Source organism: Numida meleagris, chromosome 1, assembly GCF_002078875.1.
Source record: "Numida meleagris isolate 19003 breed g44 Domestic line chromosome 1, NumMel1.0, whole genome shotgun sequence".
NCBI lineage: Eukaryota > Metazoa > Chordata > Aves > Galliformes > Numididae > Numida > Numida meleagris.
The window spans coordinates 65,361,682-65,386,832 of record NC_034409.1 but is presented as its reverse complement, the minus strand read 5'-3'; the positions used below and the strand labels follow the sequence as shown (position 1 = coordinate 65,386,832).

Below are 25,151 nucleotides of genomic sequence, written 5' to 3'. Positions count from 1 at the left end.
GCTGATGATCACTAATGGAACAGAAATCGAGCTCTGATGCTTTCTATCCAGTCTTGGAACAATCGTCTTTATTGCAAATCTAAATTTCAGAGACGTGTGCTCTCAGATGAACCCTATAAACCCTGTCTGAAGCTCTGGCCTCCCTGGGATTGATTGCAAAACTCCCCTTGATCTCAGTGGGACCAAAATGTCAAACAGCCCGAGAGCCAGGGAACTGGGGAGAAGCTCGTAGCAAATCCTGATATCGGCCTATGGAAAATGGCAGCGAGCAGGTGGGACTCAATACACATCACATGGAAGATCCTAAGTTGCACTGTGACCCTTCCGTAATTCAGAATTTAAATAGTTCAGAGGGTCCCTCTCTCAGGAAGCTTGGAACGCGTAGCAGAATTGGGAGACCTAAAGCCTAAATTAGCTTAATGCCCCAATGACCTGCCCTGCAGATGTGCTAATAGGCAAAGCAGAGATTCCATCTCCTGAACTCTATTCCCAGCTCAGTTGCTTGCAGACTCACCAAAGCAGCTGATTATGTAGGAGTCCACAAACCATTTTATTATTTTGTCATGCAGCAATTTAACCGTTGTTCAGCTGGGCAAAGCAGAACCTCTTTCACGTGATTGCTCCGAGGTCTGGTAGTCTGTCTTTGAACCCTTCACTGAAAGCTGTTGTTACACAAGCTGCTAAGAATGCTCTGCTTGGTGCATCAGAACCAACGGCAGAGGTTTTGCGTCATGTTAAATTTAGCCAAACAGTTTATCAGAACCACTATCTTCAGAGTTGAATTTCTGAATGAGTTTGGCAATGCCAAGTGTTTGTTTTGTCTTGGTGAAAAGTGGATTCAGTTATTTAAAGCCTGGAAAATATGGGAAACATTTTTATTATAACACAGTTTAGAGCAAGGTGAAAAAGGTCTGATTTTCAAGGTGGCGTGCCTTATAACAATTCAAGTGTACAGACAAGTCTTTCAGATCAAAGTGTGGATGACAAGTTGAGAAAGCTATTTGATTTAGGTTGTGCTGGTGTGAGAGGCACAATGAAGAGGCATGTATTCTATAACAAGTGTAACTCAGGCACTGAGAGGTGTCAAGGTATCAGCTTTGCAGAGCGATGACCTCCTTTGTCTCATTTCTTCCAAGGAAAATCCGTTTGGCCCCACTTCAAGTCACAGTTTCTCTTCTCCCTGCTACTTTGAGCCCCGCTTCCTGATCTTACACAAACGTTCCTCAGTGGGGGTCCCTTTCCAGTTTCACAGACACAAGTTCCAAGTAAAGAGGCAGCAAAGCAGCCAGCTTAAAGTGGAACTCGATAGAACAAACCAACCAACCAACCAACCAACCAAAACCTGTTCTCCCTCTCACCCCTGATTTATTTTGACATGGCTAAAGCGCTGGATCAGCAACCATGAAGCACTTGTCTTTCAGTTTTGTTGCATTAGCACATGTCTTGGAGATTTTTTCCATACTGATACAGTGAGATTGTGGGACTTCCTGTGATAGCTCTGGGTGATCTCAGTCCACCACCTGCACTGGACTGTGGTAACTTGCTGTGGAATACTACTTGCTCAGTCCTTTCCATTACATATAACTTATCATTAACAACTTATGCTATATGATAAAAAAAAAAAAGTATAAACTTAACCCAGTTTCTATCATGCTTAAAAAAGTATGATAAAATAAATACTGGTTTAAAAATTATACATGTATCAAAATATGAAATATTTGAGAGTTACTCCCCTCATCCCTTATCTCATTATAGTATTAATGAGTAACATGCTGAATTTTGGCTGAGATGTGGTAGCCACAGGAGATTGGCCTTTTGCACAGATGATCTCCTGACATAACGCTTGCAGCAGGGGTATGTTTCACTTTTCATTGTACAAGCTGTCCACCTGAAGCCAAAATGGCTCATCCACTTTGGGCTCAGCTCTGCTACGTGAACATGAACTCTCTTGCTTTGATTGTGAGAGACTCCAGATTTGGCAAAGAATGTATTTTTACAGTATGGGTGGTGAGGCACTGGAACAGGTTGCCCAGAGATGCAGTGGATGCCCCATCTCTGGGGACACTCCAGGTCAGGCTGGACTGGGCTCTGATCGAGCTGTGGGTGTCCCTGTTCACTGCAGGGGAGTCAGACTAGATGACCTTTAAGGGTCCCTTCCAACTCAAACGATTCTATGATCCTACGATTCTCTGCTCAGCAGTACTCCTGTAGTTCCAGTTTAGTATGATTGCCCACTTGCCTTTAACAGTTGCGGTGCAAGATTAGGCAGCAATACATTTAAAAGTCTCTTTATCATTGGTAAAGCGACCCTGTTTTATGGGCAAAAAAAAAGGCTCTGAGGTGTGGCTACAACCCCACAAGGAAACCTGCTTATGCAAAGTCACATTGGGAACTTCTTTCATGTCGTTTCAAGTATCAAGCCCTTAATATTTGAAAATACACAATAAACATACAGCACTGGATCACTGAGTATGGAGGTTAATAAAAATACAGCCTGGCATTAACATTAAAAAGGCTCTAATTTTTTTCTTAGCAGGTAATTAGTTCACACAAAGAAATCTCCTTTCTTATCCTGGAAACGCATGCATAAAACAGCTCAGATAACATCATTTACATACAGGCTGCTGCATACGCATGTTAATGTCTGGCTGTGAAAAGTTCAGACAAGTTTGTAATCCCAGATTTCCTGCGCGTGCTCGGCACCCAGATTCCCAGAGAGGCCGAGGAGCGGGACACCCCGTGTTGCTGAGGTGGCAGCCCAGCGGCCTGGGCTGCAGCTGGGCCTGCGAGCTACACACTTTCCCAGAGCACAAGCCATCGGACAGATCTGGCCATTTTAGCACCAGGGCTTCTTAGACGCATATTGGTATTTGTGTGTTGCAGTTTCTTTTGTCAGTCACTTCTGCTTGTGGCGGTCGCTCTAAGCCTATTGTGCCACCTCCGCTTGCTTTTTCAGGGCTACTATGTCACTCACTATTAGAACCAATCTGCTTTTGCATTTTAACGCTATCATGTCACCCATCAGCAATCATTCGCTTTCATCCCCTAAAACTTCTACACAATGGCAACCACGCCACCGGGACAAAAGCAGAGGCAGTGAGGAAAAAGGAGGAAAAAAAGGAGGAAAGCCAGAGCGGGAAGGCGGCAGCAGCAGCTGCCTCTGTTCTTTAGGGTCCTTCAGCGTGTACTTGAACTTGGACTGCAGTGGATGCGCCTTTCGTCTTCTGTTTCCCTCATTAGCACAGCGTACCTCTCCGGAGATGGAAATAAGCATGGACTGGCTGCTTCTGTGTGAAGGCCAACAGGTAGTAGCGCTGTTTTTGTGCCTACTGAAAGCTGCAGGAAAAAGGGAGGGCTGTGTGAGGGACAGCCTTGTGCTGCAGTAATATTGATTGCTTGCAGCACTCTTCAAAACAAGAACCCAGCTCGCCGGGCACCTTTAAAACCAGCAGGATGCACCCCTATTGCTATTGGAAGAGGGTATCTGAAAGCCAGATAGCTGCGTTCAGACAAAGATGCAGTTACAGCATCGGAGGGTTTGGGAACCATCTGTCAAGTGCGGAGTGCTCAGGATATATCTCGGATTCGCACATGTATACAATCACCCTCCCAATAGTTTAGAGCTATCAGCTGTACAGAGATCTCAGGCTGCCTGTGATTAGTTGCCTGAAAATGTAAAGGTGGGGGTTTTGCTCCAAGGTGAAATAACTTAAGTGCTTTAGCCTGGAACAGCCTCACTGGGGAAAGATGTATGATAATTCATGCAGGGCGCTCCTCTGAAATAGGCAATGCTCAAAGCAAGGCTTTGGACTCCCACCTTTTACAAACGTGACCTTACTGCGTTTCTTGGGGGCCGTACAATTTTAATGAGATAAAAATGACCAAAAAGTCACAACCTCTCGTCTTCCCTGTCCTAAATTCAGGATAGTTAATGAAACAAAGCTCAGCTACGTTGTATTTTGCAGATTACACAGAATGGAATAGCTTTAAGATCATGAAAGAAAAGGTTTACATAAAATTCTGTGAGTTTAGAGTAATTATCCCCCCATAAACCCAAAGAATCAGATTATATAAGCGAGGATCATTCTCCCAGTGTTGCAGCTGGAGCATAAGCCAATTCTTGACCAACACAATTTGCTCAATGGTTGAGGCTGATTCTTCCGAAACTACCGCCTTGCAAATAACAGTCAGTATCTCATTCATTATCCTGGCGTTTTGCATTTATTACAATATGCATTATTTGTAGGCAAGATGCACTGGAACCAGGAGTTACAGAATACTGGAGCTGTGTTGATAAGAAAACAGCCAAATGTTTTTTAAAGGCGCTTCCGATCAAACACTTGCAGGTTTCCAAGCAATCTCCTTGCTCAAGAATGCCCGCTTCAGGCAGTCCTCACTCACACACAAGTTCCCGTTAGTGCCATACCAGCCCCTGCGTGTGCAAAGCCTCTGAGACAGCTCCCAGGCAAGAAATCAAACATAAAAATCATCAGTCAGAAACATCAGAAAACATTCATCAGAAAGTTCAGCTGTTTTTCCTTTCTTCCCCTGTCCAGATAAGATCTTTACAGTGCTTAAAAAGAGAAATAGCCACTAATAGCTCTTTCCAAAACTGATGGGTGAGCATGAAAATATTCAAAAATAATTTATCTTAAAAGCTAAGACATCAGAAACAGCTTCCTCGCTCGTTCTTGGGATTTTTCCAAGAAGAAAGCTGCACAGTGCACAGAGCGGTCCGCTACGTGTGCAGTCAGTGTCAAGCCTGAGCAGAAATTCCTATTGTGACAGGGCAACATTTTTGAGTTGAGTGTTGCTGAATTTTGCAGCTTTTTCTTTTTGCAATCACTTTGAAATGTTCTCTTGTCAATTAATGGCAGTTTTCTGAAATTTCTGTCTTCTTCTTTGTAGTCTACTCTGTCTACTCATTTGGTTTCTAGCAATGTGACTGGCGCTTTGAAAAACGTTTTTTTTTTTTCTTTTTCCTCCCAAATAGGTTCTATTTCCTAGAAAAGAAGGGATGCTGATGTGCAAGTTCCTTAGAAACGTGGGATGCCTCACATGATACTTTTCAAGCCTTCAATGTGTGAACCACCCAAACTTTTTTGCAGTTTCAAGAAGGAAACTGGTGACCTGGATTCGGTTGTCCCTGTGCTTCTTTAGGAATGGCTGCTGTATGGACAAGGCATTATTTTTCCATAGAAGAAAAGAACATTTTACACATTAGGCTGAAGGAGTACATTTAAGATTGCAAAAGAGGGTTCTGCAGTCACTTGACTGTGATTCATGAAAACCACTAGATGAAAAATGGTATTTTTCGGAAGTTTTCAGCAGTGAATTTCTAAGTCATGAGTAAATTTTGCTTTTTCAATGTATAAAGTTGAATCTGCAGGGCCTGCAATTTTTTTTTTTTTTTAATTTTAAACCACACTGATTTCACCTTCAGAAGAGGAAGAGGGTGTTTCCATTTTTAGTCTGAAATTCTTTGAAGTATCCCTGCTCCATAGAATAGGGGTCTGGATAGAATTTGACAAAAAAATCAATTCCTCCTTTTAGGTTTGGATTCAGCAATAAAGAAGTTAATGAGATCACATCTGTTTTTGTCCTGTTATTCTCTATGGCAGTCCACTGGAAACAGCACCAATTGCCTATAGCCTTTTCTTTTATTCCAAACAGAAGAACCCAGCCTAAATACTGCCTTTAAACACATCCATAGCAAGACCGCGACATGAATCAATCATCAGCCACCGTGGTGATGTTACTTACTCGCAGCTACAATTACGAGTTGCCTGCAGCTTCACAACAACAGCCAGCTAATGGATTTATGCAGGCCTTTAAAAACATTTTCCTTGGCATAGGACGCAATGGAGAAACATCTCCAGAAACTACCAAGAGCTTCGTTCCGTAAGTAACATTTGAATATTGACACATCTGGAACAGCTGGGTAATAAGTTGTGCGTGTCAAGTTCAGAAAACAGCTGCTTTTAGCCTTTGCTTTGGGCCAGACATTTGCTTTCAGACACCAGAGTATATTCTATTTTATTTTGTAGCAGCTTCTTCAGTGTTCCCATATGGACAAGCTGAGCAGCTCCAAGGATACAACTGCAAGTATATATATACCGCTCTTTAGAAGAAATGAAGGCCAGATGTTGCTTTGTCATCTTCACATGCATCTTTAAAAAAGTTAAATGAAGCTGTTTCATATGTACGATTAATGCCAGGTATAGGGAATTTGTTCGTAGGCCATTTAAAAGTCAACTTCCTAAAAGATGGAAAATAGCATTTTAACTGACAATTCAAACCCTAGAATAACTTCAGGAAATAAATATAGCAGAGTCCAGGATCACAAAGACAAAAATGTAATGGGCAGAAAAGACATGGCGGCCCATTTCTGAGATCTGAATGAGTACTATTTGTGGTTTTATTAGAAAAGAATTGACCTTGTTGTTACAGCACAATGTGAAGTTTGACGCAAAAGCCACCAAGCACCACCATGATTAAAGACCTTCCACTCTCCTTTGCTCTCCCAGGATATAACCTAACCCATCCGTCTAAATACTGGAGAATTGAAAACACCTATTGATACCAGTGTAACGCACAAAAATTCTTTGCGTACATACTCCTGGTTTCTACACCTCGTGGATCCAACAGGGTGAGCAAGGATTCCTTCCCAGACTGTCCAGTTAAAGCAATTCAGATAAAAACAAACTGCTTTTCATGTTTTCTTATCTCATGAAAATTGGACTTTATTGTATCCGTTTCATGACAGACATTTATAAGGAATTATTAAATGAAGATTACTTCTCCCTCCTCAGTAATAGCACGTACAAAGGTTGGGCTTCAGCTGCCCGCTGGGGCCTTGCTCTGTCAGACAGTCCACGACATACAAAAACTGCCAAGACACCAACCATAACTTTTTGAGTTATGTCACTTTATTAAGGGAGTGAAAAGAATCACATTCTCTAGTAGTCTTGGAACAATGCAAATGGTGAACAGAGGACAAAAATAGATGTAATTGGTTCTGAAAAGCATGAACATCTGTAGAGAACATGTTGCATTATTCCTAAGGACTCTCGCTTTTGAAAAAAAGTACATGTTCTGTATATACAAGTGTCAGTGCAATAGCCAATAAAGCAATCAGAAATATAAAAATATCCTAGATACAAACTTAAAATAGATGTTTGAAAGCTGACAGTATCGGTATTCTGATATTTCTGTATCTCAGAGTACGATCACTGGGATGAGTTATTCTGATGAGGTAAAAGACAGTAAATGCTCTGTGAGAACACAAAGCCATTAATTCTTTTCCATAAGACAAAAAGATAGAGCACCCAAAGAAACGGCAAGTCTTCGCTGCAAGTGCCCACAGGAAGTGAAGTTACGTTCTGTGAGCATGACTGCATTCCTGCACCATTCACGTTTGCCATCTCTGCCAACAGTTACACCACCAAAAACTTGCAAATTCTCCCACGCTCCCCCAAAGTTCAGCATAATCTGCCCGTGCTGTGCAGACGCATTGAACTGACAGCTCCTTCAAACACAGACAAGATCTACAAATGTCCAAAAACCACTTAGTCATTCTTTCCTTTATTGGTTGCAAATCTTTTTTTTGGCAGCGAGGACAGAAAGAGATTGCAAAGCTTGACAGCTGAACAGCCCTTTCTGTAAGAGTTAGGGAGGGAACAGGGTGTGTTATATTTGTCTTGCCCCAGGTGTTCCAGTGATGCCACTGAACTTAAACCTCAGTTGGCTGAGCTATAAAAATCACATTCCTCCGGTTTGCTCTGCATTTTGGATGGAAGGGTGTGCTAATCTGGGGCTCCTGTTCCAAAAAAAGAGGAAGGGCTACTTGGTCAAACTTTCAGCTGCGTGCCATCTGCCTGCATCGTGATTCATCTCTTTTCCTTCCGCCACCTCTTTCACTATGACCCTCCAAGCTCCACTGCTAATTTCTGCCTCCCAGTTCTCTGCTTTTCAAAGAAAAAGGCAGAGCAATAAGTAGACAGTGTGCTCTGTGACTTTGTGGCATAAAGCCCCAGGAAGAACCGAGAGCAGAGCTGGGAAAGGCAGAAATGTACAGTGAACACAACCTCCTTCTTAAGGTGGTAATGATAAGGGGTTAATTTCAAACCATGTGTCAATTTCAGGCACTCCTCTTTGGAAAAGCACAATGAATTATACAGCCTCTAGTACCTTAAGATTAACTTGAATGGGCTATGATTTGTGTGATAAAAAGAGCACAATGAGAGCTGGCAGTTGCCTTCTTAGGAAACTTTCCTTACTACTTATGGCACGCACATGCACCGAAGCACACAGCGGTTGCTTGAATCTTTAAAAGGTTTCTTAGCCTTACATCTTAGATTCAAAAGCTTGCCCTTTAAATCATTTCATTTTTCATCATTCTTTCCTAAACCTCCTGTCTCAGGCAAATTCAGACAGCTGCGTAAGATGGAGAAGTGAAGCCAGCAACATCTGCAGGATGATGACACTTGACAAATGGCCTTGGGTTTTCTTTGGGTTTCTAGAAGATGCTTTGCAGATGTCAAAGCCTCAAGGAATCATCATACGTCTCGCCTTAACCCTGCTGAATGTGGCATTCAACATTTCCAGATATTGAATTACTACTCGCCACACCTCAGCAAGGCAGGCTATTCCGTCTCAAATAAACAGGCAGGAAATGGAAGCACACAGAATGACTAAGTGATTATTCCAACATCACGATACAAGCTTGGGAGAGTCAGGAGCTGAACCTGTATTTCTTGCATCTCAATCTCACGTTGTCTTTTTGTTGTCCGTTGCAGCCTTATTCTTTCCCGTAGAGGAAGACTGGAATCTTAAGAGTCTGTCATGCTACTCTGGTTGACAGGTGATGTCGCCAATGAGATAAGATTGTTGCACTCCCCACATCAAAAGGTGGAATATGCTGTATGACATCTGCTTGCTGGAAGAAATACTAACCATACAAGTCCTTAAGAACATCAACATTTATTTAATATGATATAAAAGAAATGAGATATGAACATTCTTATCTGAACAGTAAGTGGCTTCTTTACTTACATCGCATGTGCTCATTGTATAATATATATACAATGAACATAATTACATTTGTACACAAACTAAGTACTGGATTGAGAACCTGCTTATTGCTGTACACACTCTAACCCAACAAAGAAAAGCCCAGTACCTCAAAGTACCTACACTCCATTTTATTTAAGTAAAAGTAAGCACTGACATTAACGCATATGTTGACAGAAGTGTGGCAGTAACTGCTGACATTGCAACCTGACCAAGAAATAATTACAGCAGGAACAGGACATCTTTTACTAAGCAATAATAAAAATGGCACATTTTAAATATATCTATATGTATATATATATATATAAAAATTTTACAAATAAAATGTTAAAACAATAAATTGTAGCGTTTAAAAAGTGTAAAACAGGGTTTTAGTGGTGATATGTAAAATTAACTGAGTTATGCATCTAAAAGAAGCAAAAAAGTAACTTATGTGATCCATATTTAAAAGAACATAAAATTCTGGGAAATAAAGTTCTGACTATAGGCCGCACACTGGAAAGAGCCTTTATTTTATGTGCACAGAAATCATAGCAGCAAGCTGGTATCAGGAGAACAATCTGAAGGTTGTTGAGTGTACATATGGGCCATTTAAAGCTCTCCTGGAATAAACATTTTCCAGGAAGTGATAAAATGATGCTCTGTGGCCAAAAGCATCAGAACTATGAATTTCATAGATTTAAAATATACTGTACAATATCTTCTCACATTTCCATAGGTCAGGTCCATACAGCTCAGGCATGAATTGTTTCAACAGAAGCCATCAGCGCTGGAAGACAGACACAGGTTAGGTTACCGTACTTTAGCAACAACAGAATATTGTATAACACAACTCCTGGGATTAAACACAGCACGGAACGCCTGACCTCATCCTAGCAGCAGTTATCACTGATGTAGAACATAACACAGTACCTCAGAAATAAGCTGTTTCCAAAATCAGCTTTCCTGAAAACTCTTTGACAGCGAGAAGCAAAAGTAAAATTTTTTCACCTTTACACAGCTAGGAAAACGCCCTTGTCCCGAGAGTTTTATCTTGTTGGACGTGGCCGGCTCCGAACATTTTCCACATAAAACCAGAGACAGCGGCAAAGGACCGCGCTGCGTTGGCAGCAACACCGGGAGCGTGCTGGAGTTCCCGCGCTCAGCCCCGGGCTTGCTGCCTTCTGGTTAGTACTGAAAGGACTTCTACAAATAGCTGTTAGCAGTTCGTTAGGGAAAGTGTTTCTGAGCTTTAGATCCAGGCGCTGCTAACTTTTCATTATCCCTCCGCTACTCCACTTGAATACGATGCTTAAAATGTAACAATGTCAGAACGTGCCTCTGCAAAGCAAGGGCCCTAACAAAGAAAGTAGCTTCGTGTTAATGGGTTTTCCTTAGTCCGAGAATATCCTATGCCACCAGTTTCCTACGCCAAATTCTCCTGGCCCTGTGCCCAGAGTATCGTTTTACTAATTGACCGTGCAAGCCAAATATAGGTATTACCTCACGATTCTCTGAGATCTACCGTACATTTTCCAGATGCCACAATGGAACAGGACTGATCTTGCAGCCCTCTAGCACCCAGGATTTCTTGCATTTGAGAGACACCAAGCTCTTGCACATATCTTTCAGCGTTGCACAACACCGGAACGGCAGCGCAGAGGGGAAGGGGCAGTAACTACTGCAGACAAGCAGACTACGCTCCTTACACCTATATACACCACGCCCAGCTCAAGGCATGAATGTGCTTTGGAACTCTGAGCCAACAGCCAACAGGGGCATCAAGTGCACCAGGGAAAGGTGGAGAGCACATGCACATAGTTGAATAGCTTTTTCAGCTCAATTCAAACACTAAGCAGCCCAAAGGGGTATAATTTATTTTACTTTGTTATGGTGGTGCATATATGAGCAGAGCAATAGTTTTACAACCACCAGCCCAGATGCACTGTTTTGCCACAAGCATAACAGTGCAATTCTAAGTGTTGTAGCATCACACTTAACATGGAAATGTTGTAGCTACATGCTACCTGCGAGGTTACAACACGCTGAGGGATGTCAAGGGTTAGTTGTTCCATTACAAAGCAGATCACTGTGTGAGCGCTTCACTTTGGCTAGTCTCATGTTTAGCATAAATAATTAAAAGGACTTTGCTGAACTGATGGCTGGAACTGATGACAAGGGGTAAAAACAACTTAATGCAACCTGAAAAAAAAACTCTGGTGAAGCTGCAGGTTGCTTCCCCTGTCAAGACAGCTGTGCTGTGGCTACAGCAGGAATTCAGCAGCGCGGTTTCAATCACATCACTACCCTGAAAGCGACAGGCTCAAGTTTGTTCTAGTTCAGAACAAAATGCATATAAATGCATCAGCATTTATACAGTGAAATTAAAATCTTTAACACAAATTTCCAGGAAAAAATTGAATAGTGCCAGTTATTTTTAAATGAAAGTACAAGAGTCCAAACCAAATTTCAAAATGATGGACTGCATCCAGCAGAAAGTGAGCAACACTGGTGTCAGTATGGAATACAATCTTTTTAAGCAAATGGAGAAAAAGGAGAAAATAATCTGTATTAACAGATTCCTGCACATAATTCATGCAGGATAAAGTGTTTATGTTGATTAATGTCTAATTTTACTAAGATGAAAGCTTGGCAATACAGGTTAGGGCAATAAATAACAAAACGCATTTTCAGATCTCCCCATGCTAAAAGACTGAAAAGTCTCAAACATAAAGTTTCCTACGTTTAACTTTGGGATTAACTATGGCATTTGACATTATTGTTGAAACCAAGCTCATTCCTGTAGCAGAAAGCCTACTTAAATAGGTACTTCCTGACAACAAAGAAATGTTGATTGTTTTAAATGCTGGCAAAGTGCTGTAGCGTTCAGGTAAGTATCATGCTGGTTTCTTTAAACACCTGTACAAACAATTATGTTTCCTTGTATTTCCAATTCCATTTATTGAGCTGGTAGCACTACAGGTAAGAACACGTAAATCATCCGAACTCATGCTTTCTAACTTCCTAGAAATCACCTGAGACAGGGGAAGAATACTCAGTAGGGCTATCCCTATAGAAATGGAAAAAGCCTCCACAACAGTTTGGTAACTGTTACGTTTCATTCACTCTCCATTTTCTTCCTTCCTGCTTGCCATGCCTCACTCATCCATGTCCTAAGCCATAAACTCTTTGGACTATTACACTATTCCCTCCAATGCATCACTAAGAGATCTAATTCCAGCTGCCCAGATGGAAGCAGCAAGATTCATTTGCACCTGAGCACCAATGCTGGCAGCTTAACCGTCTATCTGCTCTGTAACAGCCTAGGTCTCTCATGTAATTCAAAGGGCTATTATCCTGCCACTTGTGGCAAAATAAGCCAATTAGTCCTTTCTCTTTGTATTTGACTACAGAGCACATTACTTGCAAGCAAGTCAATATGTTTACTTGTTTTGCTTTCTGGTTAGTTTATATTCAACGCTGTAGATACCTTTGTCTTGCCAAGTACTGTCTAGAGATGCTTCTCAAAGACAACTACAATACATACACTCAGAACAGCATTAGAAAAATGGCAGGAGGGGTGGGAAAAAAGACGTACTTCTCTGTAACTATACACACATGAAATGTGATCCTTCTGTGAGCTGTGGTTGTGTAGATGAAGCTGGTGACAATGACGATTCTGGTGAAGAAGGCAGACTTTTCACTGCGAGTCATACAGCAAGATAAACAAGAAAACAAGTTACACAAGGCAAAAGCTAGCTGGCTTACATAGTAAATGTAAGCTTGAAAATCACTATTTCAAGCCATAATCGATACAAGCAGAACCAAATGGAAGTTACACAAGTTAAGACTTAAAATCAGATCAGCACAGTGAGCACAGCTGTTGTCCACAAGGATCATTTCCTTTAAGAAAGAAAACACCTCAGAAAAGACTCAGGCCTATACACAACTAGTAGATCATCTCAGGAGCAAACAACAGACACATGAATACTGATGTGTTATGCCAGAGGAAAAAATACGTACAGTTTAACAACTCGGGATACTTTCAGACCCATCTTTATATCCCAGCTCGGATTAACTAAGTTTTTGTTATTCTGCTTGGCGCTACAGAGTCCATTTACAAGTTCTGGTTTTGATTATCAAGTCACAGAAAAAATCGCTGACTGCACTGCAAAGGTTCAGCTCACCTTTCATATCCATACATTGAACTATCTGGCTTACTTAACCACTCTCATCACCGAACATCCTAATGATATCTTAAAATCTATAATCATCTTCTTCCTCTCCTTTTTTTCTTTGCACATAGTTTTGCTTTTTTCCAGCTTTTTGTTCTTGCAAAGTACACGACCGGTCTTTCTACCCATCAGCTAACATCTTCTGTTTCTTCATCTGTTCCTGTGTCTGAAACCATGAGCAAATTGTGGTTCACTGTTCAGATCCTGGGGCTATCCATTAGCCAGGAGGTGAGAGCAAATAGTTCAAACATAACCAGGATTGAGATACTGTTCTATAAGATAAAGAGCGAGGGATTTGCTCCAACCAATAACTACAGTATGACTCAATTTTTGGCAATAGTCATTTATTTCCCTGAATTAAATGCAACCACAAAATCTACATTAAAACCTCAGAAAAATGGAATTTCTGTAGTTACCCAGTGGGAAACTACTTTTCTCTACGTTGTAAAAACATATACTTAATATTCAGACTAGCTCAGCACTTCTCAATTCGCAAGGGTTTTTGAGCATCAAAAGACATCATCACAATGAAATGAAGTTTTACATGTGTACCACCTAACTTATGTTTCTTACGTTTCAGTCAAACTCTTTTCCGTACCTGCTGTTGCCTGATTTCCTTTTGAAGACTGTGCTGCTAATTCAAATGAAGAAATAATTCCTTTTTGCTGTTGAACACTAACTACTTCACTTTCTTCTAAACTGGTTTTGGGTTTGTGGTTTGCAACTGTGGTCACACTCTGCAAGCTGACGGAAAAAAAAACACAGCATTTAGAACTCTCTAACTTAATTTCAAGTGTTAACCACTAAGTATAGGAGTTACAATTTAATTTTCTTTTGTTAATAGATGGTGAGTTTGTGTTGTGTAATAGAAGTTAAATACATATTTTCAAATCCTTCTACCGCGTACAGTTAGACTTAAAAAAACCATATGCCAGAAACTGAATTCCTTTCCTTTGCATACTCATACAGGTTCCTGCTGTGTGATACCTGTTTTGATGAAGTATGCTGTGAGAAAGTTATATCTAATGTAAGAACTCAGGATCAGCTGTGAAACTGGAGAATCCACACAGCTTACAGTAACGTTAGGAATCATTAAAGAGAAATATCCGATACACAGTATTGGTCTAGTTCTGCAATACTCCTAAACTGTCAAGTAATGGTCAAAAAAGCAGGAGGTATTAAGTAAACTGTTCAACCCGTCTGTAAATGCAGTGCTTTCTTTAACGCCAGTGTTAAAGAGCTTGCTACAGAAGCCCTGGCTGAAGGTTTCATATTAAACTGATACAGAGCATGGACTGACATTACTAAATACATTTTGTAACACAAAGCAAGAATCATGAATATATTCTGTTACTTGGGCGGTACCTGAGAATAAACATGGCCCCTCGCACCAATTCATTACCTCTTACTGACCCCCTGCAGGTTTCTCACTGGATTTCTCTATACGTAAACCACTCCAAAACATATAAATATACCTTAGAAGTATTTATGACAGTATTTCATTAGTTGCTTGGTACGTTCAACTAATAAATACAATATGCAAGTTTAAAATAGCCTTTGAACATCTTGTTTTATTTTTACCTTATATCGCCATCATGTGTTTCTTCCACTTTATTATTCTTTTCCTTTTCTGCTTTCTCTTCATTATTCACTTCTTTTGAGTCAGATACAACATGTGTATCTGATAAAAAATCATCGGTTTTTGTCAGCTATAAAAAAAATTGAAATCATGAAACCAAAAGCAGTAACACACACTAAGTGGTAGATAAGAAATACAGTACCAGGAAACAGTTTTATTAACAGACAAATTTTGCCATCATGTATACTTAGTAACTTAGAATTACATAACTTAAGAAATTTTTATCAATACCATTCAGGTTAATAGAGTTATCCTGAAACTTATACCAGAGCCAATGGGTAGGGCTTGGCTTAATTACTTCCAGAATGTATCTGAACTCTTTGGACTGCAGCCTGCCTTGGTTTTGTATGCTATCCCTCTCTGCACAATGCCAAAGATTCCAGCAACTGCAGCACTTGGCTAATGAGCTTGAATACTGCTCTTAAAGGTTTGATTAGCTAGGACCAATATTAGCATATTATGTAATACACTTTTAAGGGGTTTGCATACTTAACATAAAGCAACTCTCAATAGAAAGTGTTCTAGAAGAAGAATAACAAATGCTAGCTATTTGATTTTATAACATTCTAAAAAAAAAACAAAAAACCCAAATATAAAATAGGAAAGGGAAAGGAAAAAGGAATGGAAAAAATAAAAGCAATGAGAGATTAATGAAAGATACATACTGAAACAGAAAAAAAGAATGTATATGTAAGGAGCTTTAAAAAATATGACACTCTGAGGAGGATATGATTACGTGGAAACACTTCTAGTAATCTGTTCTTCACAGACAGCCTGCTTTTGCTGAGTCTTTAGGGCACTTCACTACCAGAAATACAGAGGTAACTCACTGCTAATTGAGCCCGAGACTGTTTCAAGATAGAAATCAATCTATCTGATGACCAAACAGCACAGACTACAGAACTGCTGCATCAGCTTTATGCTGCGTCCTGCACAGTGCTTGGTGCACTAAAGCCAGCCACAGAAAAAAGTCAGGTGTATAAAACGACCATCAAAAACCACACAGATCAATGGTTATTAAAGATGCATCAGCACTTGGTTTCTTTCCAAACCCAAAGAAATAAAGGCCATATATTTTTTAAATTTTCTGGTCAATCAAGACAAGAACAGACAAAATTACTGTGAAATTAAATACAGTTAAGAGGAAATTAAAATGAAATTTAGGAATACTGTATATACAAGAAAATTCAATCTCTAGGCTATCGACAGATCTGATACAATTTTGCACGACTTTACATAACATTTTTAAAATACAGTAAGATATGCTAATCTTCCAAGAAAAAGGAATTTTGCTTGATTTCCTATACTCTGCTGTCTGCGGTTAAAAATATTTTTCTACTGCAAGATAGGCTGATGAACAGTTCAATTAAGGACAGTTTAGTACCTCTTTAGTAAAAACTGAATTATGTTCTTGTTCTCCATCATGTTTTAGTTGCACTATTTCTTCTTCAGGACTTTCATTATTTTGTTTCAAATTATTATCTTTACTGGTGCTCTCTAATTCCTTTATGTGACTAGATACAGTATCATCCTTTTTTCGATTCTGTAGAACAAAATTGATATACAGACATTTGTTCTTAACAAAGTTATTACAGCGTCAGGTCCGAGCGCTAAGAAAGCTGCGTGAAAACCTTAAGCATCTTAACTCAAAACAGTTTTTTATGTGACATTCCACTGCAAAGCACACCACGGTGCAATAAGGATAATGTTTTTGGTTTTTTTAAAAAGAAAAACCTTAGAATTTTCTCATTTTTATACCTTTCAAACAGTTGAACCTAGCCACTTTTTTACTTTTCAAGATTAATCTCCTTTTCCACCTGCAAAAATCTCTAGCATTTCTGTCCTCTGAAATTCCATTCGTTTTTAGCTTAGTCACACACAGGCTTAGTAGTATTCTTATTTAGATTCATAAGCACTGGTATTTTTTCAAAATACTCCTTCCTGGTTAAAGAAAGGATGGATGATTCTTGTAGTAGAGTTTACACACATGTTTGAGCCTCACCAATTCCTTAGCTAATGCACCTGCTGTCAGTGCAAAATCCACAGCGCACCTACGTGCAGCGCTGCCAAGTATCTCTGGTATCTTCCAAGCCTATGCCGTTATCTGATTTAACAGAGGTCGACATAATATCTGACAATGGCAGAGTATGAGCAAAAGACATCATAACTGCATATCACTTATTCCTTAGAAAAATCCCTTGCACGCGAAATATGTTTGATGTACACTTTTTGAGGAAGGGTGTTAGAAGTGACTTCAATTCTGAACTGTGAACATGATGTTGGCGTAAGAATAAACCTAACAGAACTGAAGTTCATACGTGTTGCAGGGCACTAAGTACTAGGGTGGAGAAAAATAGGATCCAGGAAAGCAGTGAATCTTGCGGCTGAATTCCTGTCTGATTTAGCACGTGCATGTTGGTAAGAGGAAATTCTATTAAAGCCAGTCCACAAATCAGTCTCTCTGCTTTCTCAAACAAAGTATGCACCCATATCTTACATTTGCCCCAAACAATAACACTTGCTAAGCAATTTCCTTTAGTATTTTGTTAATCACTTAAAAATTACATAGTAGGCTGTTCATAAAATCCTTCTATCTTTCCTTTCTTCACACACACAAAAAATCCAACTGAAAAGATTTCCAGCAGTTAAATGCCACTGCGTCACTTTGCTGTATGACATCAGCAGGCATGGAAACTTGCTTTTAAAAGAACTGCAACTACAGCATAATACCTCCTTTTGGGCACCTTCTGCCAAATGCCATTCTGGAAGAACAAACGTTGTCACGGGAAAAATGAATTTTTAGCATGGACTACTAGCCAAATACTCAACTCAGACACATTCTCACTTGTTCGTAAACTTCTTTTCTCATCTCACCCATGTAGCTCTGATTTCACTCAGAGGACTGGAGAACATGCTGCCATGACCGGCACCCTTTAGAACTCTGTGCAGCAGCAGTTAGTGCTGCTGCTGAGGGTTTGACTGGTTCCCCACCGTGTCTCCCAGCACGGTGCTGGCTAGCCAGGTACGACACACACACGACTGCAGTTTCCTCGTCCTGAGGTATGAATTAGCTAAGGAATTGGTGAGGCTCAAACATGTGTGTAAACTCTACTACAAGAAACATCTGCAAAGCTCTGCTTTGAACTTCTTGAGAAATGCCACGTTAATCACAAAAAAATTCGGAGGAGCCACTCCCTTCATCTATAGCATTCACGATGTCGTCCCAAATACAGATGTTCCAAGGCAAAAGGAAAACTTGAGTTCAGTGTCTTCTGGGGATCCAGTGCTGTGAAGGAACTTCCCTATAGCTCTGCAGACAGTTTAGCATGCTCACAGGAAAAAAAAAAAGAAAGCTAATGTTTATGTGAAAATAGGCACCTTCTAAGCAGTGCAACACATTTAATCTGGCCTTGGAGAAGCAGATGTTAAAATATATGCAAGACATAAAAGGAGACATGTGCATGTTGCTGTAAAAAAAAAAAAAAAGTCAGCATGATCTGAAGAAAAAAAAAAAGTGTACCAGAAGATGGAAAAGATAACTCCTATTGAAAAAGAGAAGTAATTTCCTGACTCAGCAGTCCAAAAGTAGTAGACTAACAACCATTACGTGGAATTTTTTTGTTCTGAGATTTATTGTTGTTCTGTATTTATTTATTTATTTAAGACTTATTTCCTGGTCAATACCAAGCAATTACATCCTCTTTCCCTCTCCCCACCTTTACATGTTTAATAAACTCACTGCTTTGCCTTAATTGCTCAAGAATGCATGAAAACGAAAGTGATTCATTTTTCTGTATTTATGGGCTCGAAAACCACAACTAGAGCGCACCAGTTAACAGCTATCATCATGAATACACATTCCCATCTAGAAATGTTTCATAAATCATTTTATAGATGTTTGACTACGCGACGGAAAATCTTCATCATTTATACATCAAATGAATCACGGTTCTCCATGATACTGCTTTTAGTCACAAAGTGTGCAATTTCATGCTGTTTGCTAAATCTGACAACAAGCACTAACTGTTAACAAACACCACAATGCATAATCAAACATATGTAGATTTACATTACTTATTTCCCCAAAGAAGTGACTTCCATTATCATTAGTTATAAGCATGTAGGTTGTCATCTCCCTTTCTCTTGTCTGGCAGAGAATTGCGGCTGCTACTCTGTATGAATAGCTTCAATTATTAGACACCAAAGTATCAGGTGACTTTTTCAAAATAATGACTTTTATTATTATTTTTTAACTGAACCCATTATTAAAAGTTTTGAAGAACTTGGACCAACCTGTGCCGATTTGAATGGATTATCTCTGACAAAAGACAGACTCTGCGAAGGTGACTGGTCTGAAACACCAATAATATTTAGTCCTTTCCTCTTCTCTCTCAGGCAAGCCTGTTGGTGTCTCTTTATTCTTTCCATTTGTTCTTCCACAGTCATTCGAGGCCGTGTGCTTTCTGCAAGACACAACTGCTCCACTGCACTTCTTGGTCTTTCCTTAAAAGGGAGAATATATACACTTTTTAAAAAGAGCAAGATTCTATTTAGCTTATCAGAAAAGATCACCTAATGATTATTAAAAAGCAGAATAGTGGGCAAGGAAACATCTCCCATGTATACAAACAAAGCACAAGATCAAGAAATAAACGCCAAAATTAAAAATAAATTGCTTTCCTAAACAGCGACACTGTTATCATCAATGCTTAACATCAAGAGAATGGATACATATGACCTTTTGTGTGAAGCTGAGATAATTTACCAGATACTATACCAGAGAAACAACTTCCTTAAGACAAAAACTGAAGGTGAGGTGAAATGTAATGATCGAGGACATTTATACCGGTTCATCTAATATTCACTTCTGCCTTTTTATTCCAAGGAAAAGTACAGCTGGGGATTATCTAATGGCAAACTCAGGCTGAAACAAACTGAATTTAGCACCGCTTCAAAAGGTGTACTTCTAAGCCCTATATTATTCCTGAGAAAACAATGGCTTTACCTACTCTAATCCAGAAATTCACCAACTTTCAGATTTTTCTGCCACAAAAAATACATAACTATTTACTTTAGGCAAATGGTTGCATTCAGTAGATTCATAGCAACTGGTTTCACTTCTGGAAGTGGTATTCTTTCTCCACTCATCATCCTCTGTCCTCTCCCATTCTTCCCACAACTTATCCTCTTCCATTCATGCTACAGCAAAGGCAGAATTTTTCCCCACTTTTGCCTGAATTACACGTAAATGTCTTCAGCCCAGAGACTGCAGGGCTCTAATCTGACATTCCAGGTTTACTACCCACATATTGCTTGCCGTATCTTCATGTTCTGGCTGCTTTAGGTTTTTCCCAGATCAATTCAGTATTAAAATAAAATCCAGTATTTATTTTACAGAGGCTGTTAAAATGCTCCAGAACCCAAATATGCCCTTGAAAACTTTTAACCAAAGATGCTTCATGTCTTTTCAACTTAAGCCCAAACTTCAGTTTCCAGTTGCTTAGTAGATTTAGCATTACCATTTAGTTCTTTGCCAGCTTTAGTGTAATGAAATCTCTGTGCAGTTTAACACACACGACCTTTACAATTTTGCTGTTTTCTCTATAGCTGTCTCAGTTAACTGAGTATATTATATTTTACTTTATATCACAGTGATTTTTATGTAAAGGAAATTAAAAAGCTAGCTACAACTTTTCAAGTAACTGCGGAAATTAAACTTAGAAATTTACACCTCAGTATCCATCAATGCTTGAAAGTTATTTAAAATTACCGTTCTTAGATCTATCTTCTTATTCTTCCTTAAAGTGACATAGGATGCTATTGTTGAAGACTCTGGAGTTGGTGATTTGGTTCTAGGTGGTACAACTCCCACTGGAAAATGTGAGCCTGTGAAACAGTAAAGCAACATAGTAAGTCCCATGCAAAGCATAATCGAACAGTACATTGTTTTCTAGCACATGCACACTGTCAGCCTTGGAAACTACTCAAACTCAATGTGTAACTATGACGTTCATTAAGGTCTACAGGCAGATGACCAGCAGGTTAGGCTGAGAAGACCACAGTATGGCATGAGAAATTGCTGGACATGAAAATAACAGTGAGAAGTGGACAAAAGTTGGGCAGCGCTGTGTGCAATGGCTAGACTTCACATATTGTTAACGGGGAATTATGTGAAAGACTGTTAGGCTTCACAGATAATGGAAAGGCAGAATCTGGGACTTTCTGTGGAAGAGAGCTTGCAAGGCCAGCAGGTGACCATACCAGTACAACCATTTAAGGTCAACATTACCTAGACGATAATACTGAAAATAATTCTTAAAAAGTTGGACTAATGCAGGAAAAGTAATTAGAGGTGGGTTGTTTATCTGAGTAGAAACAAAGGTTGAGAAAAGGAGAGGAGAAGGCAGATGGGAAAAAATAGGCATGGCATAAAACAGAGGGGGAATAAAAAGGCTCAGCTTTGTGTAAGCAAACTGTTTTTCAGTATGCTTGTCCGATCAAGTCCTGAGCCTAACAACCGCAGTCTGTCCATTTATTCATACGTATTTTTCATGTAGGTTTTCCTTTCTGTGTAGAAGTATGTGACAGAGTGGGAGATAGCTACAGAGAGATCATAGGGCTGGGGCCAGAGACATGGCAGAGACTGTACATCTGCAGGCTGGCTACCATATGGGCCATAGGTCTGGATTGGCTACCCAGGACCCTTCCGTCTATGTTAGATGCTAATGAACTTAAGGCAGCAAGCAGAACACAAGGTTTGAGAGCCACTTGCCCAAGAGATCTTAAATCTGAGATCTGGCTCCTGCAGAGGTTGGAGAAACTTAAGAGTTGACTGCTGGAGATACCATGGAGATACCATACCACCCTTCAGAGTGGCCCCTCTGTGTGTAGGTATGAGACCGGACAACAAGCTTTCAGTCTGGTCAGCAGTCAAGGGAAAACAGGATCACGTTTATCTGTGTTGTTCCACTTTTATGTGAATGCTGTTTTTGCTTATGCAGTGGTCTCAAAACTGTTGTTCTATTGTGGTGAGCTGGGTCTGTTCAGAGTATGTGTGCTTGTGCATGTACGCTCAGCCTTGCAGCTCAGGGACAGCAGCAGGCAGGCTCTGTCTGGCTGGCAGGTGAGGATATTCTGTGTCCTGCTGCCCACCACACGTTCAGCCTCTCATAACAATAATCCACCACTGGAATTTTTCTGCTTAGAGAATCTCTGCCAAAATGTAATTAAGCTAGTAAAAGCTGAAGGTAAAAGTTACAAAAATATACAGCTATAACTAGGTAACACATTCCATCTTTCCTTCTTCATACATGCAGGAAATCAAAGTATTAAAAATACTGTTTTCTTGCAGTTTCTTGCCTACAAAAATGGACATATCTTCTCTGATGGTCAAATTACTTCCCTCTGTTTTTACTGATGTCACACAGATTTGAGAGGACATACTGACTCAGTCGAAGGCTCAACTATTTCTCCAAATTGTTTGATAGGCTGACAAAATAGTCTGGAGTTGTTTGAATGCCAAATACATCATTCAGAACAAAAACTATAAAACAACAGTTTGGGTCTCCTTTACACATGAAAAGGATAAAACACAGCTTAAGTCCATTTTCCTTTTGTGTCACTTTTATGTGCCACTCAGGTCATAAATATTCCTCTGCTTGCAGAGAGCTGTGTGGGTTACTTTGCATGGTCCCGTTAAAACGTTTCGCTTTGATTGCTGACACTTGAAAAGGGAGGGAAAAGGCTGACAGAAAAAAAACACGAGAAATGTTTACTACAGTAACACGCACAATGAGCGAGAAAAACATTAAAAAATTTCCTCTAAAATTTACTTATTTATTCAGAAGCCCTCAAAATAGGAAACTATGTCATTTAAAGATGACTTCTTAAAACGGCTTGGAAGTTTCAGATATGAGCTGCCTTTAGGTTTGTTCCCCTTACAGCTTACAAACTGTTAAGATAGAATGGCATAAAAATGTTTGTTGGAACAGCATATGGTTGTAATGACATATGCATTACAAACAAAAAACAACCAAAACCAGGAATGGTTATATTTATCCTGCTGCATGGGATTGTTATTATAAGTGAGTACACAGAATAAGAAAATATCCATCAGAAAGTCCCCAAAGCATGGACCAAATGACAAAACACAGCTATGATAAATTCACTTCACTCTGTTTTGAATGAAGACAAATAGCTTCCCTCCACTTGCTACCCGCAACTCCAAATACTATTTGTAATAGAAGAATTTCTATTATTGCTTCCCTTTACTGAAGGTTGCTTTTCTAGAAGTGGACATAATAAAGTTAACTTCCATCTTTACAGAAAGTAGAAAGCAGACTGAGATGCTCAAGAAGTATCAGATAGCTTTATATAGTTAATGTAGGCTTCTTATGTTGTCTTAACAATTAATTTCCCTAATATCATAAGTGCCTGTAAATAGTCTGAAACACCACAGGCCAATAAAACCTAGGTATAGTGTGAAAAAGGCAACTTTAGGTGGTTGGTGATTAGCAAATCTCAGGCTAAACCCTGCATATTTTTGCCACTACATTAAAAGAGATTAAATATCCAAAGTTCATGTTACACTTCAGCAAATATCATATTCAATCTGAATTAAGTAATGACTGTAAGTAAGTGCGAGCTTAATTATATCATCCATCACAGGGTCATTCACACTGTTTGGCACCCAAACTGTATGCCATCTTTTGTTTTAAAAGCCAACATGGCTGTTCTGATGAAAGTAATATCCTTACATGATCATAGTTCTTGGGTCAAATTCTAGTGGTGTTACACCAGCTCACTACGTACATGCTTAGTCAAACTAATACAAGCTATTATCTTGCTGGTACTGAAAACATCGATAGTTATGGGAAAAAAAAAAAAGTTCAGTTATTCTGAAAGCTCTTAACGGGGTTTTTTGGTTCAGACTGCTTTTCCCGGAGTCACCTTTAACAAACTATTCTGTGTGTTTTAACAAACAGAATTGAGGAACACTTCCTGGTAAAAGACTCTACCAAGCAATTAGTAGCCTTTATGGAAGCTAGATGAAGAGAAGAATCTAAAGCATTTAGCAATTGCAAAGACCTTTATTGTCTGTACACTCCAAGGTCATGATCATTATTCCTATTATATCAGAGGACAGAAGGCAATTCAACAATTACAAGATTAAAAAAAGAAAAAGACATTGTTTCTCTGCCTTACGAGAGTCTGAAAATTCTGTGGCGCTGCCTTTTTGGACGTTCCAGTGACATAACATTGGGAGCTTGATTCAAAAACTGAATAATTGTTCAGGGGCATGAACAGAAAATGGGTAATTGTTCAAGGGAATGGTGTGTGGGGAATGTGAGTGATGTGATTAGACATGGTGTCAATAAGGATTTCAGGGTTGTTGGTGAGTGTAATGTTTGATTTTTCTGCGGTGTAATTGACTGAAATCTTTCTTGTCATATAATTAAATGATTATTTTATTGTGGAAGTTGTTTCATCATACTAAGAAATGGACAGGCTACGAAAATATGAAGGATGAAGTAACTTCTACAACAGTTAAAGCTTTGTATTTCTTCTGAAAGATGCTGAAAGGTCATAAATGGCGCTCCTGGGGACAAACCTTTAGCTGCAGATTCTGATTCTAACATTTGTTCTGTTTTTTCTTCACCATTAGATTCATCCACTTCTGCTACTGTAGTTAACTCTGGTTCACTCTTATAAAGCCTATAATCAGGACCCTGAAGAATGACAAGTTATGAGGTAAATAAACTGGCATTTCTGTATAAGCATTTATGTCTTAAGACTCAAAACAGCTATTTTCTGATGAGACTGCTCACTTCAGGACAACGGCTCATTGTTCAGCTGCTCTTGCAGCACTATTCCTTCATAATTAATTTGAGAAATGTTTGTAGATTTTCAGAAATCACAGAAAAATCACCACAAAAATGTCCAGAGACTTTATTTTAAACAATCTTCAGGAAAAAAAAAAATGTAAAAGGCTTCAGCAAGAACTGCTTCCGAGCCAGAAGTTTTATAAATACTTGTGAGTAGAAGAGTCTGATTTTTTGAAATTTACTTAGATACAAAACGCACCCATTTAAGTCTTAAGACATTTTATATACACACAGAATATATGACAGGAAAATGTGAAAAGCAAATGATGGAGCTGTAAAGAAAACTAAAAGCCAAACGTAAAAACAAACAAAGAAGTAGCCAGGTGGCAAAATAAAAATTGT

The 25,151-nt window shown here is 39.4% G+C and overlaps 1 protein-coding gene across 13 annotated transcripts in view; it reads right to left on the bottom strand.

Annotated features, from left to right (window-relative positions):
- PLEKHA5 (pleckstrin homology domain containing A5) overlaps window positions 6,908-25,151 on the bottom strand; it is a 164,769-nt gene continuing 146,525 nt past the window's right edge. For 9 of the 13 annotated variants that reach the window (XM_021391011.1, XM_021391051.1, XM_021391029.1 and 6 more), the window contains 8 exons: window positions 24,536-24,653; window positions 20,696-20,811; window positions 19,219-19,428; window positions 16,310-16,468; window positions 14,868-14,995; window positions 13,885-14,030; window positions 12,670-12,754; window positions 6,908-9,841 (listed from right to left, as the gene is read on the bottom strand). In XM_021391011.1, the coding sequence (XP_021246686.1) occupies window positions 9,823-9,841; window positions 12,670-12,754; window positions 13,885-14,030; window positions 14,868-14,995; window positions 16,310-16,468; window positions 19,219-19,428; window positions 20,696-20,811; window positions 24,536-24,653 (981 nt within the window). In that variant the 3' untranslated portion in view covers window positions 6,908-9,822. Of the gene's footprint in view, window positions 9,842-12,649; window positions 12,755-13,884; window positions 14,031-14,867; window positions 14,996-16,309; window positions 16,469-19,218; window positions 19,429-20,695; window positions 20,812-24,535; window positions 24,654-25,151 lie in introns of all 13 variants that reach the window. The other 4 variants (XM_021391019.1, XM_021391108.1, XM_021391117.1 and 1 more) reach the window with 2 other exon arrangements.